This window comes from Emydura macquarii, unplaced genomic scaffold, assembly GCF_026122565.2.
Source record: "Emydura macquarii macquarii isolate MOO-44397 ecotype Brisbane River unplaced genomic scaffold, CSIRO-AGI_Emac_v2 contig_1253, whole genome shotgun sequence".
Taxonomy (NCBI): domain Eukaryota; kingdom Metazoa; phylum Chordata; order Testudines; family Chelidae; genus Emydura; species Emydura macquarii.
In genome coordinates this window covers 4411222-4432194 of record NW_027131390.1, presented here as the reverse complement: position 1 = coordinate 4432194, position 20973 = coordinate 4411222, and the positions used below count along the sequence as shown (strand labels likewise).

General features: G+C 44.4%; 1 protein-coding gene across 8 annotated transcripts in view; it reads right to left on the bottom strand.

Annotated features, from left to right (window-relative positions):
- The window catches only part of LOC137153044 (integrator complex subunit 6-like), a 95108-nt gene that overhangs the window by 55392 nt on the left and 18743 nt on the right, over positions 1–20973 (bottom strand). For 3 of the 8 annotated variants that reach the window (XM_067548032.1, XM_067548033.1, XM_067548037.1), the window contains exons 1-2: positions 8769–9044; positions 8568–8645 (exon numbers count right to left, since the gene is read on the bottom strand). The exons of 1 other annotated variant lie outside the window; for it this stretch is intronic. In XM_067548032.1, coding sequence (XP_067404133.1) covers positions 8568–8645; positions 8769–8879 — 189 coding nt within the window. In that variant the 5' untranslated portion in view covers positions 8880–9044. Of the gene's footprint in view, positions 1–8567; positions 8646–8768; positions 9101–9620; positions 9697–12073; positions 12124–20973 lie in introns of those variants that run through there. 4 more of the 8 variants (XM_067548036.1, XM_067548035.1, XM_067548040.1 and 1 more) reach the window with 4 other exon arrangements.

Here is a 20973-nt window from a genome sequence, read left to right as displayed (position 1 = left end):
GGGAGAAATGTTTTCAAAACTCAAAATGAGAATGAATGCATTATATGCAATTAAGAATAAATGAAGAGTATTTGCTATCTTATAGTATTCATTATTGCAAAAGCTAACATACACATTCATATTTTACAGATGAACGTAATAGTACATCATATAGGTTAAAAGGAGAGAGAGTTCCTGCCCTAAGGAATTTACAATCTAAGTTATTATTTACATATTTATATAGGACTATAAAGCCATGCTATGTAGCCTGGATTACAATTTAGTCATTCTTCTGGATTTTGCCTCTGTATTTTGATGAAAAAACAGCATGTAGTACACAAGAAACAGAAGAGCATTTAGCAAAGAGTTCCAGTTAAGATACAAAACTTGGAGACAACTCCCTACTCACAACAGAGAAGCTCTGCCACTTATTTGCAAACAGACATAGGTAGAAAATATGTATTATGATTTTACAATTTAAACTTGCAATAACAAGTGATTTTAGCATTTGAGATTAGTTAAGCCTCTTAGTGCAAACATTTTTATTTTTATCTAGTAAGCCCTTAAGGCTTCAAGATGTGTATAGGGACCCGTCCAAGATAAAACAGACCCAAGTAAAAAGACAAAAACTAAATGGTCATAGTGGCTATTAACGGTAGGAGTTAGCATCAATGTGACTTCTCCAAGAAATCCTACCATTTTATGCCATCAATGTCTTATGTAAGCACATGCAGGATCAGGGCCATTATCTGCAAATTACGGTAGATACACTGAGCTGTTCAGATGCTTTAAATAAAAATAGTGTGGCAACCCACACCGCATCTCCTTTTCATTGATTATAAGCGACCACAGAAAACAAGTCATCTAACTGGTCTCCAGTTAGATAAATGGTAAGACTTGACAGCTAACTGGATATGGTGGACAAAACTATATCAAGGAACCAGTCCCTTTTACACTGCTCTCTCCATTCAGAATTCAATGCCTTAGAAGAACACAGTGCTTCATATTCTGCAGAAACTGGAATTTAGAGAGCTCCATTAACTAAAAAACAAAACAAAAACCCTTCATATTTCCATTTGAAAGTGATCTAATGTTGTTAGAAGTAGCCCTTAAACTTACTGCAAACTAAAGAAAAAAACCTCTACTTTTTCAGTTTTGTGCATTTGTCAGCACTGTGTATCACTAATTTGCCACTGTTGACATTTGTACCTTCCCCAGGTTCTACAAGAGGTGTTTACCAGAAACCACAGCTGAAAATGGAGATAGCAGACAGCAGGAAGGAATGTGCATCAAAAATAGGGTGGGAGAACAGCCTGAGCATGTTTAGTGTTGACCGTAGGCTCATGCAGCAATAGGTAGAGAGCACTCTTAAAATGTATTATGAGAAAATGAAATTTTAAAAAAATCAAGTAGTATCCCTTTAAATTGAAAGGTGGCACTATTCCACAATATTTTCATTACATAATCCCCCCCCAGAATTCAAGTGAATAGTACTTGGTTTTAGATTTTTAAATACATCCACTGGGGGCCTTTGCGTGTACAATTTTGCCTCACCCCCACCAAAAACACCCACCATTTTATTTTGCTTTGATCTTACTCACCCCATACCAAGATTGTCCAACTAAAAATAAAATCAACTAAGTAGGGTTTCCTCAGAGTCACCTTTCTTTAGGACTATGGAATCAAGCTACCAAACAAAATACTGAATTTTACACTTGGAGAGGAAGCAGTTAACTGTAGGGGAACTCTTACAGCCAGCAGAAAAATTATTCCCAAGCAAGTAACAGTAAATGGATTCTAAACCTATCTTGTTCTCAAAGGATAACAGTCATTAGGGATTTGCCCCAATCTCCCTTCAAACTAAACGACTTCTGTTAAGCAAATGAATTTAAGAGAACAAACAACGATAAGAACAGTCGTCAGTTTTAAACTACTAACTGTAATTTGTTATTTGTTCATGCTCAAAGTCACCACTGAGAAAAAAAAGACTGTAAAAAATAACAAGGGTAATGGAAGCCACGTTACACATGTTAGAACAGGACTGTTCTGTGAATTTAGGACTTGATTTTGGGGGCTGGCTGAAGACTTGAAAAAAATGATATTCCATCATGTGTAAAGGTACTTGGAGTGCACAAAAGCAACTTTAGGCTAATGGAACAAATCAGAAATCATGTCTCTACAGTCTCCCTTTTATATTACTGTATAACAAATACTTAAATGTACATATCTTAATATTTAAATGATTCCTCATGCATGCCAATTTGACCTGCCTCTGAACTAGGAGGAGAAATTCCTCTTCTCCTTTTCACCCTCAACTCAGAACTCCATTACCCTCATGTTTGACCCAGAACACAGGTGCCCACATGTGCAGAATGCTTCTGTCAGAAATCTTACATGTACAGAGAAGTGTAACTATTTCACTTTCAGTCTCATACAACCCCATTCAGTGCAACATCCTGTTCAAGTTACAGCAGTCCCTCATTAGTAGCAACACATCGGTGCCCTCTTGCTGCATTGCACCTAAGCAGCTGTTGCTGTTATGGGGATTGTCAAGGATTCACAGTAGGGAAAGTGTCCCTAGGAGAAATGTTGCTCATAAGCAGCAGTTGCTCTTACAAGGTGTTGCTGCAAACAAGTATCTACTGTACCTCAAATTAAAAGCCTTCCATGGATTTGCTACAGCCTACCCTAATGGACTCTCTGCTTCCCTCTCCATAAGCCTCCTTTGATGCTACTTGATTTGGCCATTGCCAAAAGAGCCTTTATCCGATGCAGCACATGCCATCTGGAACAGCTTTCCTGCAGCTCTTCACCTACAGAGCCAACAGTTTTCACAACAGGTTTCTTCCTTCTCCTACCTGCACAGAGGCAGAGTGAGTTCTCCGTTCCTATGTCTGGAGCTCTCAATTCTCTGCCTCCAGAGCACACTCATCTACCCTCCATCACAGAGAGCCACGTAGGCCACGGTAATACCCACTGCCTGCATGCAGCAACAGTTTCACAGTGAACAAAGAAACCCACGGATCAGTTTGACACCATTAAGTATACAGACTTCATGTCAAAAGACAGACTACTGACGATAGTGAAACTAATCCCAAATCTGAGCAGCCTCCCTAAAAAGTGACCAAGCTGGCATTATTTCAGTTCCCTTCAGCGGACAGGAACCTTCCAGAAATTTCTACCACCTCCAGCCAACTAATGCAGCAAACCTTGAAGTAAAGATCATAGACCCTCACGTAATGGTTTCAAAATCAGATTTCCAAGATCCTTCCTTTTCTGTCTATCAAGATGGCTCAAACTCTTGTCTATGCATTCATCTCCAACCATGACTATTGCACACTACTTCTTTCTAGCCTCCAAGACCCACGATGCCACATCCAGTCCATTCAAAACACAGCTGAAGTTACCTTCCTTCCCTCTCATTCTGTTTCCCACTCTTCACCTATCCACACATATACATCCCCATTTTTTAGTACATCAGATTCACACTCCATGCACTCATCAATAGGGCCCTTCACAGCATTTCCCACACTACTTATCCACCCTTCTCTACATTCCCCATGGCGTCTCAACAATTCTCACCTTGACCCCCATTCCTCTGTTTCTCCCACAAATCTTGGCACTTTCTTCCATAACTCCTCCATCTTTCATGCGTTTATACAGTAAGGGTTAATATACAAATATTAATTGAACATATTATGTAGAAGAAAAGTTCTATAGGGCAGTAAACTTCATTAGTACTGTAATTAGAACTCTGTCTTAGTTCAGCAACAGCTATGAAATCACATGTACATATTACTGCACTAGGTCTAAGGAAACCAACTACAGGCCCAACCCATTGGATCACCAACTAAAGTCAACATAATATGCAACAATACAAACAAGCAAGAATACAAAGCTCTGAACCTTAGTCCCTGAAGTAAATCAATCAATTGTAAATTGTCTCAATACTCTGACTTCTGAGCAGGTCATTTATGAAGTTCATGTTAAAACAAGGTCTCAATCTAAAACAAAAATCACTATTTCTGGGAAAATGCCACATAGAATACCACCAAGAACTAAGGGAAGGCCATCGCACTGTCACCTACCCCACTGAAATCATATCAGTCACAAGTGAGTAAGAGAGTCCATGAAATTAGTAAATCTGGATAAGATGTATTAGTGCTTTATTGTGGGACTGAATAATTACCCAAAGCATAGGCCACAAAAGTAATTTGGGACTGTTTCAGAAACTGTAGGATGAGTGAGTGACAAAAATGAGATTGTCTATATCAGAGAAAAAGCAGCAAATGAGTTAAGAAATGACCAGTCTTCCTAAAAAAAGAAACCAAACAAGTCTATACATATGCCCAGGGATTGCAAGACTGACTAACAACTTGGAGATCTCAGCATCTCAGAACCTAAATCTGTAGTCATCTTTGGTTAGCTTTTGATGAATATTCACCTCACTTCTCTATGCCATAGGGAAAAATGGCAAGAGGAACAATTACTGAGGGTTCGGGAGGTAGGTGGAAATTTCTTTCCCCATCCTCTTCCAAAAGATATTTTTGCTTCTACACACAGCACTGCCAGAGCAGTAGCAGTCGGGCAAAACGTATTAAAATCATGTCTGCTTCAATTGGTTGTGCCTGCTTAGGATAATGGGGAGATTTACAGGTAGGAGCAGCAAACAAACATGCCATTCTCTCAAACGGGAATTAAGAGTGTACGAGAGTATGAGATTCCTGCAATACCTCAAATTAAGTGTAAGCAACATAGACGTGGACATTTACAGGACATGACATAATAAATCAATCAGAATTAAAGTAACTTGCACTATTGTCTCTGCACAGCTACTAGCCTCTGTCCAGTAGCACATTAGCAAACTCACTTAGCATCTCATTAAAGGTTTTTAATCTGGAACTTAGTGGTTTTTTCTCTCAGTAAGTTTTATACATTTTTAAAATACTTAAAAATAAAGCTTCCTAGATCATTCTTAAAATAAATAACTTGCCCTCTACCAAAAGAAAACCTAACAAAGGACCTGATCCAAAGCCCAGTGAAGTCAGGGGCATCTTTCCACCGACACCAGTGGCTGGACAAAGTCCATTGACAACAGTTTTGGGCAGCTCTGGAGACCAAAAAAATTGATTTTAAAAAAATGTAAGATGTTGGTCTTCATTTAAGCCTACAGATAGCTACATCTATTTTACATCATATTTAATCATTTTTACTACGCATTGCTTTCCAAACACCACATGGGGTACGGAAAAGCGAGTACGTTCCACTGATTTCAACAAGTGCCCTCTTCTGCCTACCAGCAAGCCTGTACTAGTATAAACACCACAGATCATGAAGTATTGTTTTATCTAGGGCACCCTCTTTTAGCAGGAGTCAAGCCAGGTAGTTGATTTAAAGTAAAATAATTATAGGGTTATAAGTTACTGAAGTGACAGCCCTCCTGCAACAAAAGGAACTGTGCCATTGTCCCTCTTCCCTCACCTGGTGGGGTCAACTCAGCTGGAGTTGATAGAAAGGGCTAAACCACTACTTCCTAAAGTTACCAATGAAACAAGATTGTGATTCACACTCCGTAAATGATACAACAAACAGGAGATCAAAGCAGCTAACAAGGGACATCATCTGCTGCCAAGTATTAGAAAAAACTTAGTAAATTTAAGAGTGAATATATTTTGTTTCTCCTTTCCCAACCCAGAAAAAAGGAAATTTAGCGTATCCACCAATATTGTTGTAGTTTGATTAGTATTTCCTTTGCAAGCAGTTTCTGTAATATACACAAATCTGCTTGGCTACTTTTGAACTAGAGAGAGGAAATATCTATTTCCCATTTAACTATGATCATACAATAGTATTTACAACACAGGATAAGATCATAATATTCCATATGCTTTTGATGACATGCAAGCTGTTGAATTATTAAAAATATTTGCAGGTGGTCCTTATGCTTCTAAGCCCGCTTATTCTTAAGATGGAAGAAAAGACATACCATACTAAGTTTGTAGTACCAAATTCATACTAATTTTGTTTTAGACTATGCATCACTACACATTAAAATGGACAAAACACACCAGATCCCACACATTTCAATTGGTATGTACCAAAGTTAGTAGAATGTAGTAAAGTACTACTCATTGGCACAAGACTCAAAATATAGGAATTTTTTTTACGGAGACTTGGCATGGCATGTGATAATGACCTATAATATTCTTATTGCACAGAGTTACAAATAGATGCATTGACACTAAAAAACTACAAACATTTTCATTACATCATGTGTGCAATACAACAAAAATAGGAAAATGTGTTCTCACAGCTAAGGCTGCCATGAAAAGAGCTAGGATAGCTGTATTTAGTCCTGAGTGGAGATGAGGAGGGAAATATATTTCACGCTGTGCTGCAGAATTGTCAGACTAGAATGCCAGCTAACATCTTTGCCAAAAATTAGGTGATTTTAACCTAGAGCTCAAAATGGATCTTCACGAATGCAGAGGGACAAAGTGAACCATTCTGAGAGGGGGGAGGACAGGTTTGGAGTAGTAAATACAAAATAAATACTGACTTATACAAGTGTTATCAGCATTAAAGAGAGCAGACTGCATTTCAATCGTGTGAATTTAGTGCTGGTTAAAGGCTGGCTAAAGATTAATAGCCCCAGATATTAAATTTCTCTTCCCACAGAAGACATGCAATGCAGACAGCATCAGTGCCCACCTATGTTCCATCAACATGCTTTGACCATGATCTGGAGAGACCATTGTTTCTTAGCTTCTTTGGTAAAACTGCCAACAACAGCATGTTTTGTGACGTGGACATTTGCTTGCTTTTAATCAGTTACCAGATGATAACTATTGGTCATTAATGAAATGTTAAAGCAGAAAAGAATGGTAATGGAATACCTATGATCAAAACCATTCAATGGATCCATTTTAGGAGGGTTCAAAACCTTTCTAACAGCAAAGAGTTTTTTGTGGTGTGCTTTAATGAGACTTAAAATTATGTTTATTTGGGACAGTTCAGCTGCTTGAAAGTCATGGTCAGAGAAGCAAACAAATAGCACTAAGTTGTTCTTTTCTGGGTGGGGTGGGGGGTGAAGACATTTTCTTGAGGTGCAGCAGCCACGGAGAGACAAAGACACTGTTCCACTTGCCTCAAGCTTGAGAAATAACAAAAATGGGGCAAGAGAAAGACACACACTGGGCCCAATTCAGCCCTGCCTTGTGTCATCACGTACACCTGTGCAGAGTAACACTATCAAATCAGAACAGTTATGTTTTACACTCACACTGAACAGCTGTTAAGTCACAACACATGGCAATGCAGCACCACATTGTCTCTCTCTTCGATACCTGAGCTGCACCGTTAGCAGTAAGTAGAGAAGGAAGAGGCAAAGAGAAGCCCAGTCTGTTGCTTCAGTTATTAACTAGGGGGACACCAAGGTGCGGCATGGAAAGGAAGCATCAGCTGTGAGACACTGTCAGTTGCCCCAATCTTTGTGCTGCATTAGAAGCCACATGTGTACAGGGAAAAGGATCACTTCCAGGCTGCTTCTCCAAGGTATGCTATTCCTGCTGCTGCAGAGTGGGGCAAGTTAAAGACATGCCGGCTTCTGCCCTAATCCTTGAGCACTAGGTACCGCAATGGAGCAGAGAGATGCACTCTCTAGTCTAAGCTGCCCTAGCACCAGCAGGGGAACTGGAGGCAGAAGCTTCTGCTGAAAGAGGGGAAAGCAAAGGGAGGGGATGATGGGGGGAAAGCAGAGAAAAAGCTTCAGAAGCCCCTTCCTGCAGTCCTTATGTAGCAGCAGCAGTAAGGTGTGGGGGCAGAGAACTCACACTGCCCTGGCACCCAGTGCTTGGGCTGGGGGGAGGCACATGCCCCACCCTGGCCTGGTCTGGTCTACAGGGTCCCAGTGCTTGAGGAGAGAGGCGGTGGCACCAAGGGAAGTGGGACCTACACTGCCCCGGTTCTACGGCATCCTGGTGCCTAGGCAGAGAGGTGGTGCTGATGCCCCGGTCTCGGGGGTGGGGGACCCGCACTGCCCCGGTCTCCCGGTTCCTGGGGGCGGAGGGGTGGCAAGGCAAAAGGGGCAGGACGCGCACGGCGCCGTTGCTGGGGTGAGGAAGGGGCAAGAAGGGCGGGACCCGGGGGAGGGGGATAAAAAGGGGCAGGACCCGCACGGCCCCGGTCCCGGGGAGGTAAGAGGGCAGGACCCGCACTGCTCCGGGAGCCCGGGGGAGAGGGGTAAGAGGGCAGGGCAGGGCAGGACAGGACAGGACCCGCACTGCTCCGGGAGCCCGGGGCGGGCCGGTCCGGGAGGCGGCGAGGCGCTGACTGGGCGGCGGCGAGGCGGGGGCGGAGCCGCGCGGTGCGGCTCGGCGCGGGCCGGGCTCCCTGCGGCCGGGGGGGAGCAGGTCCGGCCCCGCCCCACGGCGGGGCGGCGAATCACGCTCCTCCCCCTCCTCCATCTCAGCAGCGCCCTCCGCCAGCCAGCCTCGCTCCTCCATACAAAAGCAAAATGTCCGCCATCTTCACGGGCTGCTGCCGCCGCCGGCTGCGCCCCCCGGGCCGGGCGGGCGGCTGGGCGTTACCTTGATGCAGTAGGGCGGCTCGTCGAAGGTGACCAGCATGTACCTGTCCCCGCGGCTGGCCGGGTCCCGGGCCCGCAGCTGCGGAGAGAGCCGAGAGGCGGCGTTAGGCGGCCGGCCGGCCGGCGGGTGGATGGGCGGGCGGCGCGGGGCGGGCAGGGCAGGGCAGGGCAGGGCAGGGCGGCCCGCCCGGCCCGCACTCACCTTCATGAAGAGCTCCACGGCGCCCTTGGCGATGTCCAGGTAGCTGGTGCCCAGGTGCGCCCGCTGGTTCATGGAGGCCGAGGTGTCTATGAGGAAGAGGAGGATCGGCATGGTCCCGGCAGAGCCCCGGGCGCCCCGCGGGGGGAGCGGCTCTGCCTCCCCCGCCGCCTGCAGCCCGAGCGCTCGCCGCCCGTGGCCGCCACCTGAGCTGCCTGGGCTTCACTGAGACCCAACTTCTCTCCCCTCAGCCTCCGGCGGCACCATGTGACCAGCCCGCACGCCATTGGCTGGCAATTATACCATCATTTGCATATTCATGAGGCAGGGAGCTGCTGGGGCCGGGCTGGCTTTCCGGGAGGGCGGGGGAGCGGCGCTGGGCCGAGGAAGGAAGGGGCCGCGCAGCGCATCACTGCAGCAGCCTGCGCAGCGCACACGGGGAGGCAGAGCCGAGGCTGCGCTGGAAACTTTTGCTCACGCTGCAGATCGGTGCAGTGCCTTGGCCAGGCAAGCGGCTGACAACCTGGCAGTGCCCACACCGCAGCACCCAGGCCAAGGCTCTGGCGGGGCCTGCTCCCATCCTACCTCCCCGTGTATGGTGCCCACGGGCGCTGTGCATGTGGTCACATCCTCCCCCCCTTGGGAACACCGAGGGTCACTGCACAGGCCGGCTTTCAGATTTCCCTGTGGATGCCGAGGGCCAGGTTTGCCCAGCAGGAGTGTGCAGTTCAAGTGTTTAAGGCCAGAAAGGACCCTTAGATCATCTAGTGTGGCCTCCTGTATAGCACGGGCCATGACACTTCACCAGTCCACCCTGTATAGCGCCCAATAACGGGTGTGTTCACTACAGCATACCTTCCAGAAAAGCATCAGTCTTGATATGAAGACGTCAAGAAATGGAGAATCCATCACTTCCCTTCATAGTTTGTCCCTGAATATTAAAAATCGATCTAATTTCTCTGCTAGATTAACGAGCGCTTTAATGCCTGGTATTTTCTCCCTAGGAAGGTACCTAGAGACTAATCTAGTCACCTGTCAATCTCCTTTTCAATACACTAAACAGATTGAGCTCTTTAAGGTTCTTGCTGCCATTTCTCTAGCCCTCAAATCATTTTTGTGACTCTTTCTGCACCTTCTCCAACTTTACAACCTCCTTTTAAAAATAGGGACACAGGAACTGAACAAAGTCTTCCAGTACTACTGATCTCACGAATGCCTTATCTCCACTGGAGATCTGCTGCTGCTGTGGGGAGTAGATAGTGACTAGAACTGTTGAGCCATGATGTGGCAGATTGCTTAGAGCACTTTACAAGAACACATTAACAGCACTTCTGAAGAAAAATACAACTTCCCAACCTCTTGCAATTAAAAACTTGAGTCCATTTAAAGTCTTCCAAGATAGCAGAAATTGTCATTAATTTATTTGGAAAATTGTTCAACTTACTTGTAAGAAAATAGAAATATATTGAGTCAGAGTCTTATCTCAAACTTAAAATACCGCATGCACGCTCTGGTCCCAATTCTGAGCTGAGGATCTTTAAGCAACCTTTATACCTCTCTGATCGTGGGCCAGGCTGACAATGTTACTTATGCTACCTACAGACTGCTCCCCTTTGAGCCACCAGAGAGTCCAGAATAGCAGGGTGCACAATTCTCTGGCCCGACCCTGCATTACACGAGAGTGGTTACAGAAGACTGTTATGCCAACCTTCCAAATACCCAGAACCAGCTGCCCTGGTAGAATTCACCTTGGTTTCAAACACTTTACGCTGTTGGAGTACTAAAGAAACCAGATCATGGCTCCAAATGAAGGCCATTAGCTATGTGCAGGCCCATTAGCATGACCACAGCAGTTGAACTAAGCACTGGATTTCAGGACCACTGTGGATTTCTGGACTCTCAAAACTTTAAAGAGTCCTGAATTCCTTATCCCTTCCATTTGTTACTGTTTGTTGTTTGTATAATGGCCATCTAGGCTATCAAAAGTTAAAAGTTGCCAGATATAACTTACTGCATCAACTGAATTTATGCATTCAAAAAGCAAGGAGATGCAATTAAGAATTAATGGCAATACAATTAAAGATTTTATATACCCCCCATTAATATTCAATGGGGGGCACAGGAGAACCTCTATCTGCAGGAGACGGAATTAAATCTGGATCAAAGGGGCGAAAATGCTACAGAGGCCTCAATCTTGCAGTAAGCTCTGCACAGGTAGACCCCCTGTGCATGGAATCGCCCTGATTTTGAACTCATCAGTAATTCAGATCCTGATGTGCTAAACATCTACTGCCAGTGTAGTACTAACTAGCACCCCATAGTTTCCACAGTGAAGTTAAAGAAGCTGTGTAGCATTATGCCCACTAGTAAGTGCTTGCAAAAAAAATAGTAAAGGGGTACTGTCAACAAATCTCATTTCAAAGAGTTAATTCAGTTATTAATAATACTTTCCACTGAATGGAAACAATTTTTAGAGTCAAATGTTCATGTCACAATATACATCCCCTTACTATTTGCACATTTCTCAGGCTGAACAATTAAAATACAATGGGTAGTTTCTAATCCACTTCAGTAGATTTTTCTGATGTACTTGAACAATAATGTTTAGATTCACCAACACTGAAGGCAGGAGAAGGAGGAGTTAAAATCTCCTCCAAAGCTATTTTAATTGAAAGTGAAGACAAAAATTATTCATTAATATACTTTTACTCCTACTGGTCAGAACCATCTCTCGTGTAACTTCCCTGAATTCAGGGATGAATTTGGCCTGCTAGATATTGTAAATACCCTCTTCACACACACAAGATCTACATTTTGGACCTAAAACTGGTAAATGTTATTCCTATCTATATACTGGTTTTCTAAAAGTCTCTCCTCCCCCCCCCCCTTTTTTTTTTTTTAAATAACTAGCTTAGCTTCTGTATTTATATTTTACACATAATTTAGCAAATTATTTAATGGTCATGGACCATAAAGTGAGAGAGAACCATTTAAAAAGCTTGCATGATGAAAACAAAGAAACAAGGTTACATTCAAACTTCTGACGTGGCTGCTCCTTTTCAAGAGCCTTCCCCAATAGTCAGATATGTGCAATAGAAGTACAACCGTTATTAGGGCTTCTGAATTTTAGCAATTATGATGAAAACACTGAAGGAGGTAGAATATTTTAAAGCAAATTTAGTGTGCATGAGAGGAGCCAGATTGATAGAACTAGAATTTGTATCCAAATTATCCAGGCAAGATACAACACAAAGCATAGTGCATGCTTTCCCACACTTCCCTGCTAACATGTCTCAGCCTTGACCTACCAGGATGGATTCTAGGCATGAAAAGGACAGTTTAATCTCGCTTCAGTCCTGAACTTCTCTAGAAGATGTCAGCCAACTGCTGTGTAGACATTCATGCACCAAGAACTTGACTGAGATGAGACCTTATACTAATCGCTCACACCAATGAATAGCGATCAGATCAGATGGTAACCTTTGACACAGGACACCTGGAGCAATTCAAACTAGCAAGGTAGTAGTTAAAGGTTTCGTGTCTGCAATGACCAATTAGACCATGTGAGATGCTAAAAGATACTGTAAAACCATAACACTCCCATGATTCCTTTGACTGGACAGAAAGGAACGCATTTGTCTCAGAGACCTTTCTCACCCTCCCTCATCACAGCAATGAAAGGTCAAGACAAGTGTTTTGCTTTCAGTTTCTGAGATTGAGCTTGTCAGGAGTGGTGGCAGGCAGCATTCTCTCAGAGGAGAGCTATGGCTTTTGGAATTTGCTCCAGCTGGACTCCATCAGAGCTGAAGTCTAGCAACACTCAGGGCACAATGCAAGACTTATTTTAGTTTAGACTGATGTGACTTTTGTTTGACCACGGCTGAAAATAATGGACATGTGCACAGATATAGCAGCAGGGTGTGCATACTTTATTCCAGAATAAAAATCACTTTGTTCTAGAATAATGTAGTGTGCTTTCTTCTGGTCCATTTTACCATGCAGACAAGCTCTTATTTTTCTAGTCCTTGTTTTGACCTGGCTTAACATCTAACAAGATTTTAGCTCTAACAACCCTCCTTGCCTCTCAACATCTGTATTGCTTCATATAATACTTTGTTCTCAGTGAGTTGTTATCTGACAGGGACACTAACAAGATCAAAAGATCTGAAAGGCACTAGACATGCACCCTTGAGCATTAAAGGAGCCCAGCTTTGGCACCTGATGAGCAGTCAGAGTTTGAAAAGCATTTGATGGATCAATCAGGAAGACATAGTCTAATTTAAATCTCCTTTTGCTGCCAGTTCCTGAACAGCTAAATCCTTCAGTCCCTGCTCTGTGCTTCCCATCTTGGCCTAGAAATACAGTCGCCCTCACCACTTGTCTGGTTCCAGTAGCGCTAAACAATTAACATTTAGACCATTTATGTAGAACTTTTAATCTTTAAATCACTGTAAAAATATTGATTAACCCCAACAATGCCTCTCTGAGGTAGGTATTATTCTTTTCATACAGAAGGGGAAACCAACAGAAAGGCTAAGTGATTTGTTTAAGGTGCCGGTGTCAGTGCAAGAATGAGAATTGAGAAGTGTCTCACACCCAGTCCTATTTTCATACTAGGCTTGCCTCCTTCTCTATCTCCTCTCTAAGAGGATGAACTCATATTTACATGAAGTGAACTAAAATATTTGTGGCTGACCAAGCTTCTTCCATTTGACGAGCAAGAAAAAGTTAGCTAGTAATTCCTCCCTCAATTCCAGCAACCAGGGGAACCAACACGGCAGCAGCAGATCACATACAGATTACTGGAGTTTTTAAAGATACAAGGAAGCTATTGGTGATGTCAAGCAAATCAAAGAGGAAGGATGCTCTTATTATGACACTAGATTGAGTCTCAGAACATCAACATTCAACTCGGCTCTGCAATAGATTTCCTGTGTGACTTGGGCAAGTCACTTAATTTCTCTGTGCTTCAGTTCCCCCATCTGTAAAATGGGGAAAATATTTCCTCATTCTTTTTTTCTCTTGTGCATTTAGACTATCAGCTCTCTGGGGCAAGAACTCTGTATGAACAACACCTAGCATAATGGGACCCTGCAAAAATTGTGCGCTTGTCTAACGATCTTCTTGCATGTGCCATCATCAGGACTTGAACCCAGAGCCTGTAGCATCAAAACACAGAGCCTTGCCATTTGAACTCTAGTAGTGTTGTTTAGTGGATTGGGAATCAGGGGACCTGGGTTATGGTTCCAGCTCTGCACTGCCTTGCTGAATGATCTTGGGCAAGTCATTTCATCTCTCTAGGCTTCAGTTTCCCCATCTGCATAATGGAGATAACGAGATAATGGATGCTGACCTCCTTTGTAAAGTGCTTTGAGATCGACTGATGAAAAGCACTATATTGTATTATTTGGTGGCAGTAGTAGGCAGTTAGCCACTCGTAGACCAGACAATTGAAGGGGACATGACGCATTATGCCAGTTTTGTTGGGTGTTGCCTGACTGTGACCCAGGTCATGCTGACTGCACTCATTTTTGCTGGCTTAGTAATTACATTACAGACCTCCGCACAACTATTGTTCTGCTCCTCATTTGGAAATACACTTATCCTTTAAAGATTTCCATCCCCCTTTACTTGCTTCATATCTTAGCCTCACCCTCAATCTGTACAGTGATTAAGAACTCGGAGCCTGATCCAAAGCCCATTAAAGTCAATAGGTGTCTTTCCATTGGCTTCAGTAAGTTTTGGGTCTCCTTACAGGGCAATAACTGAAGGCTGGAGGTCAATCCCATATTAACTCGATTCTGAAGACCTTTCACATGCAAACCTCCCACAGACTTCCATGGGAGTCATACAGACATTCTCGAGTTTAGTTTCACAAGATCGTGTAAATGCCATTTCACACTGATTTATTGGCAGTTCATACATTTTATCCCTACAGTGGGTAACTGTCATATTTATCTCCAGATAATGGAAGCAATATATAATAAGGTGAATAATTCAAAGAAAGACTGGGATTTTCATACTGGCTATTATCCCTTCCACGCACTAGTGAAAATGCTGCCTACAACAGTCATAAATACAGGAATAGGGGGATTGGAGTGTACACAGCATTATCCCCTCTCCCTGTCTCAGGTATATCGGAAGCCACTTACTTGGTATGTCGTCGGGTGTGCATCCAGCTGAAGTGTGGCTGCAGCTTTAGGGGATCCGGAAAACCAGAGAGGGGAATGGGGCAGGATGCAGCTGCAACCAATCCACTAATGACAGCGCAGCTCTTGCAGAGCTCCTGGAGACCAGGAGAAAACACGGACTGACTGACACTGCCCACATAGAGATCCATACAATTGAGACTAGATTTTCCCTCCATTTCCTGGATTCCACAGAGTTAGGAGAGGTGCCATGACCGGCCTTTTTGCATGACTGCCAACCCCTTCTCCCCCAGGGGATACTGAAGCAGAGAGTTTTCCTATGGCCCATTCCCACATATTTTTTGCATGAAAAGGGCTGACATTGCCCACAGCCCTAAGGTGAAAGTCAGATCACTGCTGCCTGCATAACAGCAAACATAGTCTAATTTCCAGTTAGATTTAAAGACCTGTAACAAGAGGATGGGGAAGAGATTGGCTCTTCATGTGCTGAGATCATTTTGTTATAATGGCAGATATGCAAAGTCTTTACCAAATATCCCAGAGGAAATACAAAATTAATCCAAAAAGCAGGATTTCAAAACAAGCAGCAGCAGCTGCCCAGACGTGGACAACTTTGTGCGAAGTGTTAGCCTCAAAGTTCAAGAGAACATCCCCTCAGGAGGAAAAATATCATTTAAAAAAATTGCTGGGAGCTGATGAGAATGGAACAACTGAAAAGTTCAGTGGTTTCTTGACAAAAAAGAAATTGAAACCCTCCTTGGTAATTACATTTATATATATACTAAGTTGCCAGATGTGAGAAGATAAAGACAAGATGCAGGAACATAGAAAAATAAAACCAGAAAGTGTTTGTTCCAGTTGTACTGTATCTTCGTTATCAGATTGCACATAATGCCAGATTAATGTGTGGGTTCTATTTCCGCACAGCACTGAGTCTGTCAGTCTCACTCCGTGTCCTCATGTAAAAATGGGGACATAATTCCTACTTATCTCCCAGGGACATTGGGAGACAATGGACCCGATTCTTGGATCCAGTGTGGTCCCTTTATAGCACTTTACCAACACAAAGGGGCTACCAAGGTAGCAGATCTGGAGAGCTGAGAATTCTCCCCGTGTATAAAACGAGCCTGGTTGGGGCTGCGCCAGGGTAGCAGATCTGTGCCACCTCCCTTGCAGCCCTCAGGTCAGGGAAGAGGGTATGTCCGAAGTGTGTCTATGCTCCAACTATTCTCAGCTGCTGGAACAGTCCTTGGGAACCAGCAGAAGCAAGGCACCCATTACAGTAGTCCTGAGGCTGCTCTACTTTATGCCAGGCTATGAACTGACCCCCAGCCAGACTAAGAATTGTGTGAAGCCACCTATATTTCCTCCTCTCTGGTCCTATGCCAAGCACACCTCTGCCAGACTTGAGATTCAGATCCAATGGGCTTTGGGCACCTTGGATGAAAGGTGCAGTAGAAGTATTGTTACCCACTGGAAAGCAACCACTTAAATCGAATGCATTTGCAGAGTAGTTTTTGGTGACATTATTCAAGCTACAAGGTAAGAGATGATTCAATAGATATCCCTATAGTGAGAAAAACCACACATTTCTCTCGATATTCTTGAGTGGGTGCGACACAACCAGCACCCTAATGGAATCCTGAAACTAGGGAAGTATTTTTAAAGAGCCTAGAGCCACCACGGCTCTGTTGTCCAGAGTAGGGAAATGCATTTCCCTTCATCTGAGCTCCAAATTCAAGCTAGGCTACAATCTATCATTATTCACCATTTATATCACTGCCTCAACCAAGTTAGGGCCCCGTTGTACTAGGAACTTAAGCATGTAGTAAAGGACAGCCCTCTCCTAATTTGATTGGATTGCATTTGTACATGACTGTGAGCAATGCTGTACTGTAGAAAAGCCATATGAATAGTACAAGTGCTCCACAGAGTCTGAAATTCACCCCTCGGGGAAAAAGTCTATGTGACCTGCTGGTCAGTGTGCCTTCTGTAGCTGATTCACAAAAGATATGGGTTTATTACGATACATCTACATTGCTGCTGGTCTCCCAGTCCAGGTAGACAAAGTCGCACTAGAGGAGTAGCAATGTGGATACTCCACCTGGGGAGGAATCTCAGGCTCTAAAGTCCACCCAAACCACTAGACTGGAAAGCCTGAGCCAGATCATCCACACTGCTATTTTTAGCACACAAGCAGGCTTGCTCCCAGCTGCAGTGTAGACAGACCCTCACAACTCCCAGACAGAGAGCCTAGCTTATTAGCATAAGCTGTAGACACTCGTAGTTCAGCTCCGGAGGTTGCTGGTGCAATCCCAGACAAGGCCCTCTACACACCTCTTCAGTCCCCCATAGGAATCCATTGCACTGGGATGAATTGCAGCCAGAGAGAATCCTAAAGTATGGTTAGATATTTTCATTTGTCAGTCTCACAAAACAAGACAGGCAGACACAACATTCACACCAAAATGCTGGAGGAAAGCCATAGGATAAGACATTAACTGAACATATCCTGAGAGGTTCTCAAATTGAAAGATTCCTTGCCTGATATCAGAAAACTGTCATATATGTTAATTTAAGGATGATTACCTCAACTTCTCCAATACCATAATAACAGGCAACGTCAGGATTCACTGAAATTAAATCCTTGTGACCACAGCAATAAATATATTTCATCACCACTATGCATGCAAGAAGCAAATGTCCGCCATTAAAACCACTGTTCAATGGAACTGTATTTTATCATAAGCATTTATTACAAAAGGGCTCTGTTGGATAAAATTAGATTATTTTGGAAAAAGAACATTCTTAGTAGGCAATGATAACAGCTGAGAGAATTAGCTAATGGTTAGAGCAAAAGTTTAGGAGTTAAGCAATCTGAGTTCTATCCCTGGCTCATCAGGCTTGCCACGTGACCTTGGCCTAGTTAAGTAGCCTCTGTGCGTCAGTTTCCCCATCTGCACAATGTCATTTATCATTTTAACAGCACTCTGTTGGGCACCTCCCAATAAAAACAAAAGACAAGACCTGCCCTAAAGAGTTTATAAACTAATTTCAGACATGACAGAATGAATGAGTGGTAACTAATCAGCAGCGAGGGGCAGGAGAAAAAGGCCCAGGGAACATTAATAGGGTAATGTGAAAACTCAGCAAAGACTAGAGCGCATTATATCTCTCTCTCTCTCTCAAACTTTGCTCCATTAATTTATTTTTAAAATGTTACTAGATAAATAAAGAGGAAGCAGTTTCTTGAGGCATTGTAGAAGAAATAGGTCTCCAGGAAGAATTTAAATGAGGAGAGGGTGGTGCCTTGTTGGAACCAGTTCAGGGTGTGTGTTCCACATGTGGGTTGGCATATAAGGAAGGTTGCAGGAGAAGCAGTTAAGCAGGGTGATGAAGTTGGCATCATTAGCAGAACAGATCAGGTGGAGAGGATCAAACTGGTAAGGGACTAAGGTAAGCAAGGAGGGGCAGAGTTACGGAGGGCCCTGAAGACAACTTGAACCTGATATAGTATAAAAAACAGTCTGTCTCTCCTCTGGAGGACACATTCTTGTCCCAAAATGAGAGCTGAGCAGAAAGCTTGTGTAGCAAAAGAATAGCAGAGGTGTGGAGGTGGATGACATGGTTAGACTGAAAGGGAAGCAAGATGATCTTACCAGATACTTTTTGCACAGATTTAAGAGATATAATAGTACTCTCCTACCCCACAAAAGTGTTGTGAGGAGGCCTAGTGTTTATAAACTGCTCTGAGATGCTTAAAGGAAACAGCTACAGAGAAGCAAATTATTTTTACCCTAATTAAAATACACATTGTATCTGGGTCTTGTACTGAGAAAGTGCTGTAAGATTGGGGTCATTACAAATATTTTATGAATTCTTTAAAGGACTATGACAGTTGCCTCTACATCTGGAAGGATTATTCAGCAAGAAGTAACCTTGATTGCAAGAGCCTTTTACAGTGCCCCATACCCAAAAGGGTGCAGAAATGCTCTTTTTTCCTGCAGTCTGTATCACAGAGATCAACAAACCTTTTTTCCAACATCCAATTCAAAGCCACGCACAGATTCTTTTCAACCTCAGTATTTACTCTAGCCCGTCTGGAGTATCTCGCTCGAGGTGACACATGGGAGAAAAACAGCAGACTTCACAGCCTGTCTTCAAAGTGTACTTTTAACTGCTTGGAAGGACACAAGTCCAAAAGCTCTTTCCTGGCTCATTGACCTGGCCCTTCCTGATGTCAGCTAGGGAGAAGTGTGTGTGTAACTAAGGACTCATGGGCGTGCAATAGTTGCCTGTGCTGAGTCATGACTGGCACCCCACATATCACGTTCCATACGTGCCTTGGTACTATTGATTATTTGTATCATCATAATGCCTAGGAACCCTAGTCATGAACCATGGCCCACCTGTGCTAGGCGCTGTACAAACACCAAACAACAAGACGGTCCCTGCCCCAGAGCAGTGTTTCTCAACCTTTTAAGAAGCAAGTACCCCCTAACTTCTGAAAATTTTAATAAGTACCCCAACACTCAATTTTCCACAGGATTTTATATTTACAGACTAATGTGAGCCATATGCTGGAAGAAGGGCTGAGTATACAAGGCTGTGATATGACAGATGTCAGATCTAGTGGGGGTAGGGTTACCACCTTTACACCAGGGGTGCACAGATCAAGTATGTACCTGGGCTAAAGGTGATGTTACCCAAAGCTAGGAGGCTTTGAGTGGGATGCCAATGCTGGGGAAAACCGCACCAAATTTTTTGCCATAGATTTGAGAGGAGAAAGGGGTGAGAGAGAGACAGGGAAGGAGGGTGAGAGAGAGAAAGATAGGAAAAGAGGGTAATTGGTAAAATCTGGGGCTGTCATAGAGCAGTGAAAATGACAAGTTTTCTGGGCACTGGGCTTTGCGCCAAGGAGGGAGGCTGCCACCTGGGCAAGTTGCAGGCAGCTGCTGCCCGCCTCCCAGCTGGGAGTTGTGACTGGGTGGGAAGCAGGGGCTGCTGCCCACCTCCCCTTCACTCTGTTTTTCCCCAGGTACCCCCTGCCTGGGTCTCGTGTACCCGCAGGGGTACACGTACCACAGGTTGAGAATCTATGCCCCAGAGAACTTACTAGCAATGTCAGCCCTGAACCAGCTTACCCCTCATCAGAGCTACACAAGCTTTCTCCTCGGCTCTCATTTTGGGACAAGAATGTGTCCTCCAGAGATTAATATAAAACCTTAGGGCACGTCACCACAGTGAGCACCCACCCTTGAAGGACAGTCCAGTTCACTTTCTCTGTCTCGCTTTCTCCCTGGTCCTGCTGGTTCCCTCTCACTCCCTTGGCCCCCATGCTGTTCTCCTCACACACTCTACCCAGCTTCCTACTGACTTCCTCCAGCCTCCCTGTCTCCTATACCCTCCTGTGCCCCTGGGCGTCATGCTGCTCTCTCTTCGTCCAGACACCAGCTCCCAACTGTCATGGAAACTTCTGATGCCAACAATCCATCCCTCTTCCTCCTAAAGGACTATCATCCAGAAGAGTCTGCTCAGCTCCCAGTCTGAACAGCTGCAGAGAGGGAGAATATCACTATTAGAACTCCCCTTACCTGGGGTAAGTGGCCCCTCACAGTTGCAGCTCAAACCGCTCTGTTATTTTAACTTTAAATAAAATACACAAAAGGTTTTCAGGCACCAAATCTCACACTGCAGCTGCTGACAGGTGACGAGTAAGGGGACATCAGTTACATATTTATGGCATAAAGAGACCTTAGTATAACTTGCTGTAATCAGAGCTGTCCCTAGGATAGGGCGAATAGGGGCGACCGCCCCAGGCCCTGCACTTTGGGGGGCCCCGCCCACACTGGTCCCCCGGTCGTGCAAGCCCATGTGTTCTGGGAGGCAGCCGGCCATGTCCTCCCTGGTCCCAGCTCCCAGCTTGGAGGCGAGCGCTCCCGAGTCCCGGGAAGCCAGGTGGCAGCCTCCTGTGCCCTGGCTGGGAGCCCAGCAGCAGCCTCCCATGCCCTGCAAGTCAGGCTTGCAGCCAGGCGGCAACCGCCTGTGGCTTGCCCGCG